General features: G+C 39.8%; 2 protein-coding genes across 4 annotated transcripts in view; one reads left to right on the top strand and one right to left on the bottom strand.

Annotated features, from left to right (window-relative positions):
* Positions 1-7,432, bottom strand: part of wdpcp (WD repeat containing planar cell polarity effector) — an 88,978-nt gene extending 81,546 nt beyond the window's left edge. For 2 of the 3 annotated variants that reach the window (XM_083544655.1, XM_083544656.1), the window contains exons 1-2: positions 7,157-7,431; positions 6,957-7,025 (exon numbers count right to left, since the gene is read on the bottom strand). The gene's annotated coding sequence lies outside the window, so the exon portion shown is untranslated. Of the gene's footprint in view, positions 1-6,956; positions 7,026-7,156 lie in introns of all 3 variants that reach the window. The other variant, XM_083544657.1, reaches the window with a different exon arrangement.
* Positions 7,433-7,658: 226 nt separating this feature from the next.
* Positions 7,659-16,655, top strand: mdh1ab (malate dehydrogenase 1Ab, NAD (soluble)). The gene is made up of 9 exons (XM_083544859.1): positions 7,659-7,802; positions 8,579-8,677; positions 9,879-9,975; positions 10,080-10,255; positions 11,453-11,575; positions 12,613-12,789; positions 14,207-14,320; positions 15,864-15,953; positions 16,036-16,655. Exons 1-9 carry the CDS (start codon positions 7,800-7,802, stop codon positions 16,156-16,158), a joined length of 1,002 nt encoding a protein of 333 aa, XP_083400985.1. The 5' UTR covers positions 7,659-7,799; the 3' UTR covers positions 16,159-16,655.
* The last annotated feature ends 2,652 nt before the right edge of the window (positions 16,656-19,307 follow it).

Raw genomic sequence — 19,307 nt, 5'->3', positions numbered from 1 at the left:
AGATGATGTTCCACTAGATTTTCGGAATGTGCTTGTGGAGATTTGCGAGCAGTTTTCATTAAAGACACGAGGGTGTTAGTAAAGTCAGGTACTGATGTAGGTGAGGTGCGGAGGCCTGGGGTGCAGTCAGTGTTCACATTCATCCCAATAGGGTTGGAGTCAGAGTTTTATAGCAGGCCATCAAGATCTTCTAAAGTTGGACTAAATTCTTTTGGACTGACAGAGATGGAGTTGTGTAAAATTGCCTACTAAGACATGCTCCAGTAAAGGGTTTATTTTGTGAGAAAAGATTCCACCTGGTTCTTCGAGTGACCTACAATTCTTACACCCACTTTCTGATTATAGATCAGTGCAAAACCTGAGGTATTTTACCCACACGGTTCCTGAGTTGTCTTGGACTCGGCATCGTTTGAGCGGTCTATATAACTTGGAGCAATCTTCTGAAATATTGTTTTCACCCCTATTTTTAATCTGTATCATCAGTAGTACCTACAAATCAGAACTTATTTGCAGAATCATTTTATAAGTGTTGTCTGCTAAATCCTTTTAGCATGTGAACACGAATCTAGTCAAATCAACCACTGACACACACTGCCCTCTTGTGTTCAAAGCGGCTACTGCATGTCACCGAGTGTGTATTGTAAAAAACCCTTTTTTTAACAATTAGCATTATGTAAAAATAAAAAAAATAAAAAGATGGAAAGATATATGAGAAATGAATACACCCACTCTGTCATCACAGCGCTGCCTTTTGTATGTATCAGGGCTCCAATTATAAAGCCTAACGCTTCATTCCATCATCGTCACGTCCAGAACACAGGTATATTTCGCTCAACTAAAATGATGTTTGCACTATATCTTAGAACTGAAAATTCAATGAAAAACTTTATATTAAAAGTTGGAATTTGCTCATGCAGCATTATATGGTACTTGTAAAGAATAGAACATGACAAGGTGGTGTAGGACGTGTAATCACCCCAAAACAAGTATTCATTTCCTTAGAGGCTTCTTTGTAAGCTAATAAAATGCATTTTGTCATGTTCCTGACAGAGTTTCCTGCACCAGAAATTATATTCACGGATATGAATTGATGTATAAAGCGTTAAATAAACGTCCATTTTTAACCCTTAATACTTAGGCTCCAAAACACTCAAAAAAAAGACGTGTTAATCCATGTTATTGCTTACATTAAAGCAGCTATTAAGAGTCTGTCCTTCACATTCATCCCAAAGGTGTTCAATAGGGATGAGGTCAAGGCTCTATAGCTGAAGATCTTCCACTCCATCTCATGTAAACCAGTTCTGGCTTTGTGCACAGGGGAATTGTCATGCTGGAACAGGTTCAAGTTTGGGTCTCCTAGTTCAAGTGAAGGGAACATTCATTCCATTTCAACCAAAGACGTCCAATACCACAAATTGAGAAGATCAGGTGTTCAAAAACTTTTGTCCATACAGTGTATTTATATTTATCTAAATCTGGATTGTGGTAGAAATCTACAGGTTAAACATTCTCTGTTCTTTATCAGAGAACAGCACTGCCATCTGCTGGATAATCATTTGTCACTGCACTAGCAATACGTTTAAATATTTATTTGCAAGAAAACTATTTCTTTTTTTAACATTTCATGATGTTCCATTTAATTTTTTTTTTTAAAGCATGAATTAAATGGATGTATAGGAATCGAGTGAAAAGCCAACAGACATAAAACTCACACAAGTTCTGTTTTTTCTTGATTGCTTGATCATGGGTAGGTTTGGAAGAAGCATTAAGATAGAGAGGACCTGCCTGGACTTGCTCTAGTGAGAGAACTATATCAAGAAATTAAAAAATACACACAATGTAACTCTATACGGAAGGGAAATTAACCTAAGAGAAATACTTCTCTACTCTAGTTAGAAAAGCAAGTTGTTATTAAAGACATACTAATTTAGGTGGTTCTGAAAGAGGCCTTTAGATGGAAGTAGCTTAGCTGTTTGGACCTCAAGTGGGAGTTTGTTTCACCACCCAGTTGCCAGAACAGAGAAGATTCTTGGTGCTTTCCTTGTACCTTGAAAAATGGAGGGATTAGTTGAACAGTGGTTGAGGATCAGAGTGAAGGTATTGCAGTATGGATTATTGCTTTGAGCAACAGGGTTGAGTCTGTGTGTGTGTGTGTGTGTGTGTGTGTGTGTGTGTGTGTGTGTGTGTGTGTGTGTGTGTGTGTGTGGTACTGTGCAAACATTTAGGCAGGTCTAAAGAAATGATGCTGAGACACATAGAGCACAAGATCGCCAACTTTCTGCAGAGTCAACAGCTACAGACCTCCAAACTTCATGTGGCCTTGAGATTAGCTGAAGAACAGTGCGTAGAGAGCTTCATGGAATATGTTTCCATGGTCGAGAAGCTGCATCCATGCCTTACATGCTTTACCAAGTGCAATACAAAGCACCGGATGCAGTGGTGTAAAACACGCAGCCACTGGACTCTAGAGCAGTGGAGACGTGTTCTCTGGAGTGACGATTTACACTTCACTGTCTGGCAATCCGATGGACGAGTCTGGGTTTGGTGGTTGCCAGGAGAACGGTACTCGTCTGACTGCATTGTGCCAAGTGTAAAGTTTGGTGGAGGGGGATTATGACGTACGGTAGTTTTTCAGGAATTGTGTTCGGGCCCTTAGTTCCAGTGAAGGGAACTCTTAGTGCTTCAGCGTACCAAGACATTTTAGATAATTTCATGCTCCCAACTTTGTGGGAGCAGTTTGGGGACGGCCCGTTCCTGTTCCAACATGACTGCGCACCAATGCACAAAGCAAGATCCATAAAGCCATGGATGAGTGAGTTTGGTGAGGAAGAACTTGAATGGGCTGCACAGAGTTCTGACCTCAACCTGATAGAACACCTTTGTGAGGAATTAGAGCGGAGACTGTTATCCAGGTCTTCTCGTCCAACATCAGTCTGACCTCACAAATGTACTTCTGAAAGAATGGTCAAAAATTCCCTTAACACACTCCAAACCCTTGTGGAAGAATTAAAGCTGTTCAAGCTGCAAAAGGGCCAACATCATATTAAAGCTTATGAATTAAGAATCAGATGTTACTCAAGTTCATCTGCATGTGAAGGCAGGCGAGCGAGTACTTTTGGCAATATATAAATATATATATGTGTGTATTGATATTGCATTTTTGAGAATTGATACAGTATCAGCAAACAAAATATCGCAACACTCACGTGTTTCGATATTTCTACACCCCAACCAAACACTCAGTAGTGAATTGGCTTTGGTCGACCAATTCATCGGCACCAAGAGTTGCTGGAACTATTGGCAAAAATCTAGCTTGATAGTTTTTCCGGGTTGCCTCTGCGCTAGAGTGGCTGAGAAGGGCCGCTGTCATTATACGGTACGAGAGCGGCCTCTAGAGGTGACTTACTGACACCACATGCTGTTTGTTAACATATTTCCTCTTCTTTTTCTTACTTCAAATTAAATTGTGCAGAACATGAAACTCATAGCAGCAACATGGCACTTGTCCAATAAATTGTCCTGATCATGATGCTGACGATGCCCTATTTTTTTTTTCAAAGTCCTATTTTTTTTTAACCTTTCCATCAGCTTAAAGCAAACAAAGAAAGTAGAATTCAATGCCAACAATGTCTACAGAGATGAAAGAACACTATTCCAGACAGTAACCCTTGCATATAGGGTGACCTTGAGTTTACATAGATTCAGAATCAAAATCCTCCAAAACACTGAATCAATTGTTTAGACCCATAGCAGACAACACCTACAATATACAGTAAACAAGATTCAACAACCAACACACACAAGGCAAAAATAAACATTATAGTTGGCAGCCCCCAAACGTGATTACAGAGAAAAATGTATTTTGGTGCATTGGCACAACATGAAACTTTACTGTAAAAAAGTCCCAGCTTTGTATATGAGGCTTGTTGTATATGGTCTCTTTATCTCTCTCCATAAGTGAGGACATGGAGATGATTCCTGGTGTGTAACCCTACCTAATGCTCCTTTGTGCCTCTGCTTGTAATGAGCCTGTAATGACCTCATACAAAATGCAGCACACAGATCAGCTAACACCTGCAGACACACACACTCTCTCTCTCTGGGTCTATCCTGGAATTCTGTATGGATACGGAGTGTTTTCCAACTCCAGAGCTTTCCATGGAGACTCACGGGGACTTAGTCAGGTCCTTAGGTGGCTCTATTTATCTCAGAAATATGTTTCAGGATTGTTGCCATTGAGATTGTTGCAGATTGAGGCCATTGAGGTCATTATGTGAAATTGCAAACAAACAGATCCAAAGCACTTCAGGTCTCTACTATGTAAATGATTACCGTATTTTCCGGACTATAAGCCGCTACTTTTTTCCCACGTTTTGAACCCCGCGGCTTAAATAACGAAGCGGCTAATATATGTATTTTTCTTGGGTTTTTCCCGGTTTCACAAACTTCAAGCCAAAAACCTGAGCCTCATAACATTAGACCGATGAAATTGCTGAAAGGGTTCAGGTGAACCAATAAAACTCTTTATATTAAATCAGATGCGCTCCCACTGAATCGGGCCGCACCACATCATAAATATGGATGATGTTCCTCTGACGTTTGACCTGCCGCTCACTCGGACTGTCAACAGGAAATGCGAATCATTCGTCACGCTGAAAACAACCGGGCATGAAAAAACACACTTCACCTGTGTTCTGAGCTGCACGGCATCGGGAGAAAAGCTTCACCGATGGTGATTTTTAAACGCACGACGATGCCAAAAGAAAAACTCTCGAGAGAAATAGTTGTGAAAGGAAGGAGGAAGACAGTGAACAATGACTTTCTTGGTAGGCTACTGTTTAGATACAAGTCGTGTAACAGACACTGTCTTTCGTTAAAGCCTGTGTAAAGTTCATTAGTTTTAGTGTAGACGTATTTATGTTCAAAATAAAAATCTTTGTCAAATTCAGTGGTTGCGGCTTATATTTGGGGCTTAATAGTCCGGAAATTACGGTACTCCTGCTTCAGCTCTCAATTTATATTACAAGCTTCAAAACATCTCAAAACATCTCTCGATCACCATTCTCTACCATACTTTGCACGAGTGTTCATCTTGGTTCATATCAGGGATTCACAAGACCAACTCGTTTATTTTATCCTACAATAAATCAGAAATCAGTCATCTAAATCTAAATGTACAAGATTTTCAACAACGTTTCAGAATCATCTCGAAGCAGCTCAACAGAAATAAATTGTTTACACATATACATTTCAAATTCAAGTTTATGCCTAATGCCACTATTCTGGGAAGATGTTGTACTGGATTTTGTGGAGATTTGCGCTCATTCAACCATACAGCTCTTAGTAATTGTGCAGATGTAGGTGAGGTGAAGAGGCCTGGAATGCAGAAAGACTTTCAGGACATATTCCAGAAGTGGCAGGAACGCTGGGAGCACTGTATTAGGGAGGGGACTATTTTGAAGATGATGAAGATGATGTCTTCTTCTTCTTCTTTCAGGTTCTCCCATTAGGGGTCGCAACAGCGAATCATCTGTCTCCATACCCCCCTGTCCTCTACATTTGTCTCTTTTACCCCAACTACCTGCATGTCTTCCCTCACCACATCCATAAACCTCCTCCTTGCTCTTCCTCTTTTCTTCCTTCTTAGTGGCTCCATCCTCAGCATTCTTCTACTGATATACCCCATGTCCCTCCTCTGCACATCTCCAAACTATCTTAATCTCGCCTCCCTCACCTTGTCTCCAAAACATCCTACATGCGCCGTCCTCTAATAAACTCATTTCTGATCCTGTCCATCGTCGTCACTCCCAACGAAAACCTCAACATCTTCAGCTCTGCTACCTCCAGTTCCACCTCCTGTCTTTTACTCAATGCCACTGTATCTAAACCATACAACATCTCAGGTCTCACCACAGTCCTATAAACTTTCCCTTTCACTCTCACAGATACTCTTCTATCACAAATCACTCCTGCTATCACTCTTCTCCACCCACTCCACCCTGCCTGCACTCTTTTCTTCACTTCTCTAACACACTCTCCAATACTTTGCACTGTTGTACCTGAACTCCTCCACCTTCTCCACCTCTTCTTCCTGCAACCGCACCACTCCACTGCCCTCCCTCTCATTCACACACATGTACTCTGTCTTACTTCTACTGACTTTCATTCCTCTTCTCTCCAGCACGTATCTCCACCTCTCCAGGCTCTTCTTAACCTGCTCCCTACTCTCACCACAAATCACAATATCATCCGCAAACATCATAGTCCACGGAGACTCCTGTCTGACCTCGTCTATCAACCTGTCCACCACTGCAAACAGAAAAGGGCTCAGAGCCGATCCTTGATGCAGTCCAACCTCCACCTTGAACCAGTCTGTCGTTCCTACAGCACAATACCACAATTCCTCTCTCGGCACTCTGTCGTACGCTTTCTCTAAATCCACAAACACACAATGCAACTCCTTCTGACCTTCTCTATACTTCAACATCCTCAAAACATGACAGTGTGAAAACATAATGTATTTGCATCAAAGTCAGTATCCAAATGTAAGTCACTCTGAATAAGGGGGTGCTGCCAAATGCCATAAATTGTCCATGACCATACCTACCTGGGTGCATTACTGCCTTTAAAAACTATTCACTTCCTCAATAATGTCATTATTGCACCGATGTTAAAAGTTAAAGTAAAACAGGAAGATCATTAAAGTCATCATGTCATACTGCATTCCAGTTTCTTTTCCATGTGCAACCGAAATATCGCGAGACTTTCGAGACAACATGAATCGCGAAAGTAATATCGCGATACTATTTGCGTCACGGTAAATTGACTGACCCAATAGTTTGTTCTCCAATGAAAAAGTTGTAAGATTCATCATAGATTTACCATAGAAAATCTAATCCAATAGGAGCATGAGACAAAAACGTCCTCAAAATTAGACCGAACACGAGAGAACTCACCTTCAGTCCTGCACTCTCTTGTTTGATGATGGAGTCAGATGTTCTGGTTTGGAAGAAATAACCATTCCCCTGCATTACAATTAGTATTGTTTTTATTATTGATGATGATTTAACATCTGTAGAATGAAATCATAGACCTAGCAATGCATTAATGGTGCACTTTCGAGACATAATACAAAACACGGAGAGAGAAATCTCACATCTCATGATTTTCAGCGCCTCCAGGCAACCGAGCCAAACTTTCCGGTGCGCATGTGCCTGTAGTCGCAGTGTTACGGTAATGGAACCGTAATGCAACACGGTTTCCGGGTCGCTCATCTCATCTGATTCCGTGGCGCCCAAATCAGCTGCTTTCAACCATTTTTTGTCCAAAAAAACAAATTTTTTTATTTATATATTGAGGGATTTTATGGGTTGAATTTATTCTCTGGCTATAATATAGAACTTTACACTCATGTGTAGGGTATAGTCACGTGACTTGAAACGTAGGAACAAAAAATATATAAAAATATGTATTTTTTTTATTAATAAATAAATAAAATAAAAAAAAACAGGCACTGGTTTCATGACTTACTAATTCGCATCACCTTTTAAATAATCCATTTTTTTTTAAAACGCCGTCTAATCGAATTAAAAAATGCGTCGCTATAAAGGAATGGGAAATGTAGTTTTTACTCCAATATAGTCTACATTTTAAAACGCACTTATTAAACTCCAACGCCCATAATGCTTTGCTGAACTACGTCCTCACCCCCGCCTCGTGACCGAGCCCGGTACAAGAAATAGAGGTGACCCTCGAAAGAAGTGGCAGAGTCGCAGATTGTGGAACGAGCTCTCTACAGAATGGTGCGTTTGTAAAACATTTGCATGCTTTATTTAGACTTTTGGATATTTAATAACGCGTTCATTAACGTGTTTTTAATGTTGTTGGTTTTAAATTTAAAATAACGCTTTAAAATTCGAGTCGTTTGTACGGCTTGCTATGGCATGATGGTCGAATTCCAAATGCAGACATGCTCCCTATATAGGCGGCCTACCTAGGGTGTAAATGTAACTGCGATTCCATTTTGTTTAGTGTACTACACTTTCGGATAGATGGCGTTTGGGACGGGGCTCAGCTAGTTATGGAGTTAGATAGCATACAAGGTGTAAGGTTGAGAAGTAAAACTGATGAATCTAATTTAAACCTGATACAAAACCTATTTCTGTTCACACTGTAACTATATATTTTTATTTATTTATTCATGTAATCTTTATGCCAATAATGTTATCTGGATGTTGAAGGACTATTGTCATGGAAAAAACATGAAGCAGCAATGAATGAAAGGTGTTTCTTTCTCCTCCACTGTTACTATTCAGGTCCCATGACCTTGTTCTATTTTTAACCTGATCATCCCTGTGCCCTTCTTCAGCTCAGCTTGAATGAATGAATGAGTGATTCTGCATCCTTTTTGTGTTTTTGTAATCTATTTTCAAGTAGGACTGGTTTCCACTGGGAGTGACGTGTAAATACACCCAGGATGGGACGCTGGTTCATTGCATGGCGACACAGACACACACACCCTTTAAGAAATCTTATTGTATATTCACCCGTCTGTTTTTTTTCTTTTTCCACCTTGCAGTCTGATCCTATCCGAGTTCTGGTGACCGGCGCGGCCGGGCAGATCGCCTACTCCCTGCTGTACGGCATCGCCAAGGGAGACGTGTTTGGAAAAGATCAGGTGAATATGCGGGCTTGAGTTTGCACAACACGGTTTCCAGGAAAAGTGTCAGGTTTTGAATGTTGTGGCTGCGTCCCAAATAGCACGAGGGGGGAATCTGCTGTTACGATGGAGTGCGTTCCATGGTGCTGTTCTACGAGGTGGTTTTTAAAAGTTCACAAGAAAGTTGTTATCAAAAACGGCGACCTTTGAACTCCTTTTCCCGGGAGTTAGAAAAACGTGTGTGAGGAGAGCTGTTCATGATAAAATCGCAGACGTGGTCAGAATAGCAAGAGGTACCCAGGGTGATGTCTTATAGCACACTGACTTATGAAGGTCGGCGCTCCTTGTGATTGCGCGTGCAGCCTCGTGCTGCCATCTGTTGGCGTGTTACAAAACTGGTAGACCAGTGCTGGTCTTTAACATCATCATAAATGAGAAAATGACAAAATAAATGAGAACTTGTATCTTGTTTATCTCAGAATAAAAACCGGTATAAAGTATAGTAATGATTAGTAGGGAAATAGATTTATTATGACTGGAATACCTGAAATATTTTTAAGAAGATAGCAAGTGGTAGGTTACTCTAGGGCTTCCCAAACCACCAGGCTATAGACAAGTACTGGGCCATGGATCATTTGGTATCATTATTTTTTTTTTTTATTATTATTAATTTTTGCAGTCTGCAGGTCTGAGTTTATTTTCAAAATGACCACTGTCGTCAAATGCCCACATTAAGAATCAATAAAAGAAATAAATTATTTAAAAAAAACTAAATCAGTAATAAAATCACGTGTAATTACAGAAGTCCTAGGATGCCTTATGATATTTTCTTTTCTTGTTTTCTCGTGATTTAGATGTTGCGAGATGACTAGTTGCTTCGTTGCGATCACGACTTAATTTTTCTGAGCGTTCGGCATAAAAGCACATTTTGGAGGCAGCATGCTGGATCCTGGGGCAGAGGTCATGTACACGAGAAAACTAAAGAAAAATCTGTTCTACCGAAAGGCCTCCTAGGACTTTCGTATATTATAGTAATATGATTTGCACGCTATTTTGTTTAGTTATGAATATTTATGTTTATGCATAATATATGCGTTTTAGTTATGCGTGATGCAAAAATAAAAGGACACACTGCTGGTCACGCACTAGAATTTTGGTCCGTATGGATTCATCATTTTCCGTGTGTGTCTGTGTGTCTGTGTGTGTGTGTGTGTGTCAGCCGATCAGCCTGATTCTGCTTGATATCCCTCCCATGCTGCCCGTCCTGGACGGTGTGGTCATGGAGCTGCAGGATTGCGCTCTTCCACTTCTGAAGGGTAAACTGCAAACACACACACACACACACACACACACACACACACCCTCACTGCGTTCAACTTTTTCATATCTGTACACACTGTGTGATTTGTGTGTCGTGCAGAGGTCATCCCTACAGATAAAGTGGAAGTGGCGTTTAAGGACCTGGATGCTGCCATTCTGGTAGGCTCCATGCCCAGGAAGGAGGGAATGGAGAGGAAAGACCTGCTCAAGGCCAACGTGGCCATCTTCAAGTCTCAGGGCGCAGCGTTGGACAAGTACGCCAAGAAAACGGTCAAGGTGACGATACAGATTTCCGCTCTCGCACGTGTAAAGTCTAATAAATCTTTTGAATTATTTAACCCTTTTTGAATTGCAGCAACTGGAAATAATGAGTGCTGGTGGAAAAGTCTGGTTAGTAAGTAATGGTACACCAGGAGGTTAATGGCATGTAGGATTTAAAAAGATGCTCGTATTTTCCACCATTCAACCACTTTTATATCATCGCAAATGTGATCCTGAGATCAACAAAGGCCAGTTAGTGGGCAGATACGAGCTGAAAATGAACCGGTGGATTTTAGTGTATGACTTTTTTTTTATTTATATTTCAACACACAGGCTCTCCAGCGTAAAAAAACGTTCCTTATGTCGTTGGGCATGTCAGCAACACGGCACTACTGTATGCCCTCTCCTGGATATTTAGAAAGAAAAAAAATCGAAATATGAAGCTTTTTATGTTAACACATCATTGGTCAGAAAATAATCAAGATTTCGCTAATCTGCCGCTGCAGGGCCCTTGAGGAAGGCCCTTGAGGAAGGCCCTTCACCCTCAATTGCTTAGCTGTATGACTGAGATAACTAAGTGCCAGCACTTTCTTATCTTTCTGCTGATGTAAAGTGGTTTTTTTTTTTTTTTTTTTTTTTTTTTGGGGGGGGGGGGGGGTCGTCTAGAAACAGGGAAATTCAATTCTATAGTCTTTGTACCTGTTCGGATTACGTAAAAAAAAAAAAAAATGTAATTCTCAACATTAAAATTGTGAACATTAAATGGAACAATATTGACTCTACTTTTTGTAAGGAGCTGTACACAGGGTTTTAATCATTGAAAGAAATTAAAGGGGAAAATCTATCCCATAATAAGTTGCTTTATTTCTTTGATTCTTGCTAATTTCCTGACTAATGATTTTGGGCTTGACACAATATTTTTTTTTCCTTTTTGCCCAGAAGCAAAGTGGTTTTTTTGAACACAATCATTTTGTTTGGTTCGTTTTCGTGATCTGAGAGATACGTCGTGAAATTTTTCCCATTATTATGAGCTCAAGGTTGTGCGAGGTGAAGCAGAAAATGAAAAGGGCACACCTGTTAGATGAACCAAAAAAGTGTAATATTATACAACCACATGATTTTAATATAATTATACATTATATATATTATAAACACACCTTGATATTAATACTAGTAATGTAAGCTGAATTTAATTCTCTCGCCCTCTTATAGGTTCTGGTTGTGGGAAACCCGGCCAACACCAACTGCCTGATTGCGGCTAAATCAGCTCCCTCTATCCCCAAAGAGAACTTCTCCTGCCTGACTCGCCTGGATCATAACCGTGCCAGTTCTCAGGTCAGAACACACTATAGATGTGCATCTCCATAACTCCTAGTTAACGATACAGATGGTTCGCTTTTATTTCTTTGGTTCAGACAGACACAAAACATAATTTTATTTAAGCGCTTTCTGACTAACGCACGGCCCTTTCACAAGCATGCCTTTGTAGTGCAAAAAAAAAAAATGATACATAAAACCAGTTGTTCTTTTCCTGTTGTGTCTGCAGGAAGACACAGATCTACCTCTGCCATGTTAATCTGTATTCTATGTGACTCTCTCCGGACACGCCTCCGTGACACATTTGTAGCCCACCTGACCTAAATGTCAACAGTTTTTCCACAAAGTAATGATCACAAGTATTTGCTACTCATCATTTTATTTAGGAATACCGGCTTCCAATATCAATCACACAGTTAAATTGATAGAAATAATGATACTTTGTTATTGTAGACTGCAGATCAGCATTCGCTATGAATATCTCACTGCTGTGATTAAAGTCAGTCTGGGCTAAACCCGATCTGCAAATCCAGATGATGCGTTTTTATTTAACGGTGTAATGAGATTACACATGCACACAAGCTGATTCTAGATTAAAGCTTTCACCTGCTTGTTGCAAGTAGAGTTTGGATCATCTGAGAAGAACTTTTACTTCAACATTTAGTCAATATGCATATACACAATTATTTATTTTTTTTACATAGGTTTGTGTATATCTTAATGGAGCTGGCTTGGTGCACCGAGGCATTGCCATGCTGGAACAGGGTGGGGTTTTCAAGTAAAGGAAAAATTGAATGCTATCGCGTTTAAAGACGTCCTAAACAATTGTGCGCCTCCATTTTGTGGTAATAGTTTGGGGTAGAACCACATGGGGCTTGGAGACGTCAGGTGTCCCAGTACTTTTGTCCATAGAGTGTGTAATGTATTTTGTTTTTAATGGATTGTTTTGTTTTTGTTTTATATTTTAATTGGTTTTTGGTTGAGCATAAATGAGTCAATAAAATCTGCTTACCGTCCAGTCATCCTGAGCTGCATTTCCTGCTGTTGTCCTGCAGGTGGCAATGCGCTGTGGCGTTTCAGCCAACAGCGTGAAGAACGTAATTATCTGGGGAAACCACTCGTCCACCCAGTACCCTGATGTCCACCACTGCTCAGTGAACGTGGGGGGCAAAGAAGTGGCTGCATTCGATGCCATAAAGGACGACAACTGGCTGAAAGGAGACTTCATCTCTGTAAGTTTCTTCACAACTTTTAATAACGCAGAGACCGCTGCAGATCTCGCTCTCTTTTTTTTCTCGCCTCTCTTATAGCGCTGCACTATGAATCGTATCGCAATCTCGGTCAGCTTATATAACGGCAAACGTTGTGATTTATTGAAATAAACATTTGCATGTGTGGACACACTTTCTGAGAACAGTCTCTCCCTCCCTCTCCGGTTTCTGTTACATCCTGCGTAAACAGGGCCGTTTCTAGCCTTTTGGAAATGTAACTGTTTACATTTAATGAACGTTTTTATAATAATTTTTTACAAATTTCGAAAACCTTTAGTTTTACAAAATTCACATTTCAGCATTATTACAAATGTTTGCAATTTCCTTGATAACCAATCAAGTGGACTCATGATGCCATTTATTATATCGCATATCGCAAAATTGACCACAAAAATCGTAGCAGGACGTTTTTTCCCCAAATAGTGCAGCTCTAGTACGGAATCATGAAAAGAATTTTAATGAGATAAATGAATGTTAGTTGTGTTAATAAATACTGAGGAAACATGACATGCATTCAAACTGAAAAAAGTAACAAGACACATGAATATAATAAAAGAAACGCTTCAATAAACAGCATGTAGTGTCAGTGATTTGCCTCTAGTGGCCGCTCTCGTACTGTATAATGAGTGATCTTCTCAGCAACCTGGAAAACCGGTTTGAATTTTTGCCAATAGTTCCAGCAATCAACTTTATTGGGTTGACCCCTAATGTGTACTTTATCATAGAATTTTCATTACATTTGTATGTGTGATATCTTACAACTGTGTTGAATGAGAAGCTGTGGAAAGTTTTTGTTTTTCTTTCTTACGTACAAATGCCAAAGGAGTACTTTTTGTTTTTCTGGAGTCTTATTTTCTAAGGAGATTAGTGCATTTGTTTAAAGTATAGGTTACAGCCTACTTTATAATCCACTCAGCTCTGAGGGAAATGTTATGAGCATTACAGTATTGAATTGCCTCCTGAAGTATAATGGTTAAATTCTTTAACGAAACTTGTTCTATGACTCTATACGGAAAGAATGAATGTTTGTTGTGCGTCAGGGCATCCGAAACTTCCAATGCACAAAAGCAAAAATTATATTCAAGCTATTTTGGAAGGAACAAAACGTGAACAAAAAATGAAAGTATGATTATTCTTAACTTTTTATTTTTGGTTTTGTTGCAAGGCCTCTGTTTTTCTAGAGTGCTTTATTAATATCGATGAAAAGCAGTAGAGGTAAAAAGGACTGGCCTGTTTTATTATTATGATTTGTTATTGATCAGCCACGAAATATCATCTTTTTTTATTTATTTATATATATATATATATATATATATGCTTTTTTTTTTTTTTTTTTTTTTTTCTTTCTTTCTTTCTTTCTTTCCTCCTCTTCTCTCAGGCAGTGCAGCAGCGTGGGGCAGCAGTCATTAAGGCACGCAAGCTCTCCAGCGCTATGTCTGCTGCGAAGGCCATCTGTGATCACATGAGGGACATCTGGACTGGCACTTCTGAGGTCTGTTGTTTCACTGTCTCTCAGAATTGACAGATTAATGAGCCATATTTTATATAGAAATGAAACCTTAACCGAGATAACATCGTTACCATGGAGACATTTATATATACAGGTATACTATATTCTACCAGTGGTGAGCCATCAGGGCCTTCAGAATCTAATTTCATGGCGTTATGGCACTTAAAAATGTAATTTAATGTCTGTTGACACTGGAGTTTCTTTCCAATCAGATTTCAGCTGTCACATTACATAAGGCCTTCAGTCAGCACCTGCGGGCTTTTTAAGCATAAACGCCATGTAGATGAAAGCTGTTGCTTGAAAGGCGTCCAATCATGTTGCATTTGATCAAATGGTGAAGGCGCACCACAGTCAGAGTTCGCAAGTCACCTCTGTAGCAAACTGCACAAGCTAATATATTCATGTGCATTTAATAGCTGTTTTTTCATTCCACAATAAATGATCGAGGAGACGAAATTGAATTGGTTGCAGATTTACTCATGACGACATTTACAAGAAAAATTAAACTTCAAGAGGGAAGGTCAGCCAAAACAGTTGTTTAGCTTTTTTTTTTTTTCTTAAAAAAAAAACGGAAGATCGAATTTCGGTTCAACTCGCCTAATTCCCCTCATTTTGGTGGCAGCTGGGAAAGAGAGATCCGCTCTATTAAAAATGCCTGTCACTCACCACTGACCATTCAGCAGTGGCCTTTCAGAATGCATTCTGCATCACGCAACCCACTGAACAGCAGCTAGCAGAAGACAGCAAGAATCACCTCATATACAATCAATTCTATACCCAGTAAAGTAGAGTGTTCTGAATCCTGTATCGTGTTTTTACCGACGCGCTGGGGCGAGTACAATCCCCTGATCAGCGTATACCAGATAGTGAGAAACCTTATATGGTCCTTCGAGCTAGAGAGAAAAACTTCCTAACATTGCTTCTGCTGCTAGTATTCTCCTGTCTGTCTGTCTGTCTGTCTGTCTATAGATATTATATATAATACTACTACTATAACTACTGCTTCATCTGTTAGTACCACGTAGATAAATGCTACTAGATTTGCTAGTACATATATTAATAGTTTTTATTTTATTGCCACTACAGGATTTACTGCTGAGACTACTGATAAATCTACTTCTATTAGTCAACTACTGCTGTTCAATTCAGTAAAAATTCAGCTTTATTTGAACAGCGCTTACACAACATTATATAGCAATGGACATTGTCCCCTAGCAGCTTTACAGAGAGAACATTTGAGGTTGGAATGTGTAAGTTTAGTGCCAATAAGTTTGTTGCTTATGTTTATTCTTATTACTATTGCTACTAGGACTAATTACGATTTATTTGATTTACATTACACCAAGTTGTGAAATCGGAGTCTGTAGGATCTTTGTGGTTAATTAAAAAAAAAAACGGAGGAAGAGATGAGGAAATGTTTATGCCAATATATTATCATAAATAAATGTTTAATGTTAGCACAAGTGATTAAAGGACTTTACCAGATTAACCTGAACATTTGGTTATTTATTTAATACTTGTGTAGGGCCGGTTTGTCTCCATGGGTGTGTACTCCACCGGAAACCCCTATGGCGTTCCTGATGACCTCATCTATTCATTCCCGGTCGAAATCAAGGTGAGTGAAAATAATGTGTTGTCATCATAATAGTACATTAACAGACCCTGTAATGTCGTCCTCTTTCTCCTTCCTCCCGCAGGATAAATCCTGGAAGATCGTTGACGGTTTGGCCATCAACGACTTCTCCCGCGCCAAGATGGATGCCACCGCAGCCGAGCTGGTGGAGGAGAGAGACACCGCCATCTCCTTCCTGAGCGTGTGACTAGGTCCCACGCCAAACACGCACCTCCATCCAGACGCACGTCTGTGAAAACGCCCCCAAAATAAAGCACTCCACTCTTCTTCCCTGAACATGCATTTCAATAGAAAATCTTTAGATCACATCGATATGCGTGTGTGTGATACTTTTCAACCTGTACATTCTAGAAGTCTGGAACTCGGCTTGTGTTTCAATTCATCGCTTAGTGCCTCCCTTTTCATCTTTAATCTTTTCGAGAATGCGCACAAATGAGACGGTCAGGAAGAGAAAGTACCCGTACAATGCAGTAGGTCATATCTACAATACATAAGGTCAATAAAATCTCTTTCTCTGGATGTGTATGTTACTGTCAAAGATTTAAAAACGAAACCTTGGGTTGTTACATCAACAAATAATTGAAACCCTTCCAATTCAATCTTCACATATATATTACCCATGATGCACTAGTTGTTCAGATTACTGTACCAAACGGTTCTTCAATAAAGGAAAGTAAAAACTTGTTTTGGTTTTTGTCTTCTCGGAAGGTGTGTGTGTGTGTGTGTCCCCGTTATGTCTCTCTTTGTATTTGTGTATATCTTGTGTGTGTGTGTGTGTGTGTGTGTGTGTGTCAGTTATGTCTGCATTTGTGTATATCGTGTGTGTGTGTCAGTTATGTCTGCATTTGTGTATATCGTGTGTGTGTGTGTCAGTTATGTCTCTGCATTTGTGTATATCTTGTGTGTGTGTCAGTTATGTCTCTGCATTTGTGTGTATCGTGTGTGTGTGTGTGTGTGTGTCAGTTATGTGTCTGCATTTGTGTATATCTTGTCTGTGTGTGTGTGTCAGTTATGTCTCTGCATTTGTGTATATCTTGTGTGTGTGTGTGTGTGTCTGTCAGTTATGTCTGCATTTGTGTATATCGTGTGTGTGTCAGTTATGTCTCTGCATTTGTGTGTATCGTGTGTGTGTGTGTGTGTGTGTCAGTTATGTCTCTGCATTTGTGTGTGTGTGTGTGTCAGTTATGTCTCTGCATTTGTGTGTATCGTGTGTGTGTGTGTGTGTGTGTGTGTCAGTTATGTCTCTGCATTTGTGTGTATCGTGTGTGTGTGTGTCAGTTATGTCTCTGCATTTGTGTGTGTGTGTGTGTGTGTGTCAGTTATGTCTCTGCATTTGTGTGTGTGTGTGTGTGTGTGTCAGTTATGTCTCTGCATTTGTGTGTATCGTGTGTGTGTGTGTGTGTGTCAGTTATGTCTCTGCATTTGTGTATATCTTGTGTGTGTGTCAGTTATGTCTCTGCATTTGTGTGTATCGTGTGTGTGTGTGTGTGTGTCAGTTATGTCTCTGCATTTGTGTATATCTTGTGTGTGTGTCAGTTATGTCTCTGCATTTGTGTGTATCGTGTGTGTGTGTGTGTGTGTGTGTGTGTCAGTTATGTCTCTGCATTTGTGTATATCTTGTGTGTGTGTCAGTTATGTCTCTGCATTTGTGTGTATCGTGTGTGTGTGTGTGTGTGTGTGTGTCAGTTATGTCTCTGCATTTGTGTATATCTTGTCTGTGTGTGTGTGTGTGTGTGTGTGTGTGTGTGTGTGTGTGTGTGTGTCAGTTATGTCTCTGCATTTGTGTGTATTGTGTGTGTGTGTCAGTTATGTCTCTGCATTTGTGTGTATCGTGTGTGTGTGTCAGTTATGTCTCTGCATTTGTGTGTATTGTGTGTGTGTGTCAGTTATGTCTCTGCATTTGTGTATATCTTGTCTGTGTGTGTGTGTGTGTCAGTTATGTCTCTGCATTTGTGTGTATCGTGTGTGTGTGTGTGTGTGTGTGTGTGTCAGTTATGTCTCTGCATTTGTGTGTGTGTGTGTGTGTGTGTGTGTGTGTGTGTGTGTGTGTGTGTGTGTGTGTGTCGGTTATGTCTCTCTTTGCATTTGTGTATATCTTGTCTGAGTGTGTGTGTGCAGACTAGTATTTGTGTGTGTACATGACTGCAAGTATCAGTGTTGTGTTTGTTTTTTCAGCGGTAGTTTTGTTTGTGTTTAAATATTTAAAGTTGCGTTAAACATTTTATTTGAAGGTAAGTTTAATAATACTACTGTGGAGGTGTTTGTCATGCAAACAAAAAGCACTTCGCCTCAATACACACACTAAAAGACACTTCATGTTAATTATTAAAGGGGTGTAGATTATAGTATTTAATGGCTATAAATGAATAAAAAGCCGCAGGTGTTCGCTGCATTTAATGTTTTCTCTTGCACCTGATGGACTGATGGATGTTTATCCTGAGACGTGTCACTAGACTTTCTAAACTTTATACTTTTCACCCTTTTCCCCCCTAAAACTGCTATACAGTTTGGACAGTAACAAAGTAAATGTAATTGATTATTGTACTTAAGTAGCTTTTTCGTGTATCTGTACTAAAATATTTGTACTTGGGGAGACTTTAACTTCACTACATTTTAAAGTCAAATATTTGACATTTTGCGAAATTGATATTTAGGAGCGGATAAAAACGTAACTGGTCAAACAAGCAACCAATCAGGGTCGAGCTTGCGATCGGTTTTCAACTTGTTTTGATTGGCGCTTGGTGTATTTACTTATCACCAACATACAGTTCAACAGCAGGCAGAACATTTAGAGAGGAATAAATGATGAAGAATCTCCTGACTCGAACTCGAAGTAGTTGAAAAAAAGATTTGGGGCTCATGATCATTTAAATAGATATCAACGTTTGACTCCTTAATATCATTCTATTAATAGACCAGTGTGCCGAGAGTCACATCAGAGTCTTTTCACATTGTTGAATAAGCAAAGGTCTTGTGACAAAAATGATGATAGAAACATTATAACTCAAAACTCTGGGCTTCTAGTAGTTCCTAGAATAGCAAAGTCCACTAAAGGCGGTAAAGCATTCTCACATTTAGCTCCTAAACTCTGGAATAGTCTTCCTGACAGTGTTCGGGGCTCAGACCCACTCTCCCAGTTTAAGTGCAGATTAATAACATATCTTTTTAGCAAAGCCTACACATAACACACATCACACACATCACATCACAACCTTGTGCTCCAGAACATCTGATCACATCTACATTATCAACTTGTGCTGTTATTATCATGAACAGCAGCTACGCTAATTTCTCTCCACTGCTTCTCTTTCTCTCCCCATCCCGAGACACCCTGAG

The sequence above is a fragment of the Silurus aristotelis genome (genome assembly GCF_946808225.1).
Source record: "Silurus aristotelis genome assembly, chromosome: 6".
Classification (NCBI taxonomy): Eukaryota; Metazoa; Chordata; class Actinopteri; order Siluriformes; family Siluridae; genus Silurus; species Silurus aristotelis.
The sequence above is the reverse complement of the archived record's forward strand: the minus strand, read 5'-3'. Positions and strand labels throughout refer to the sequence as shown.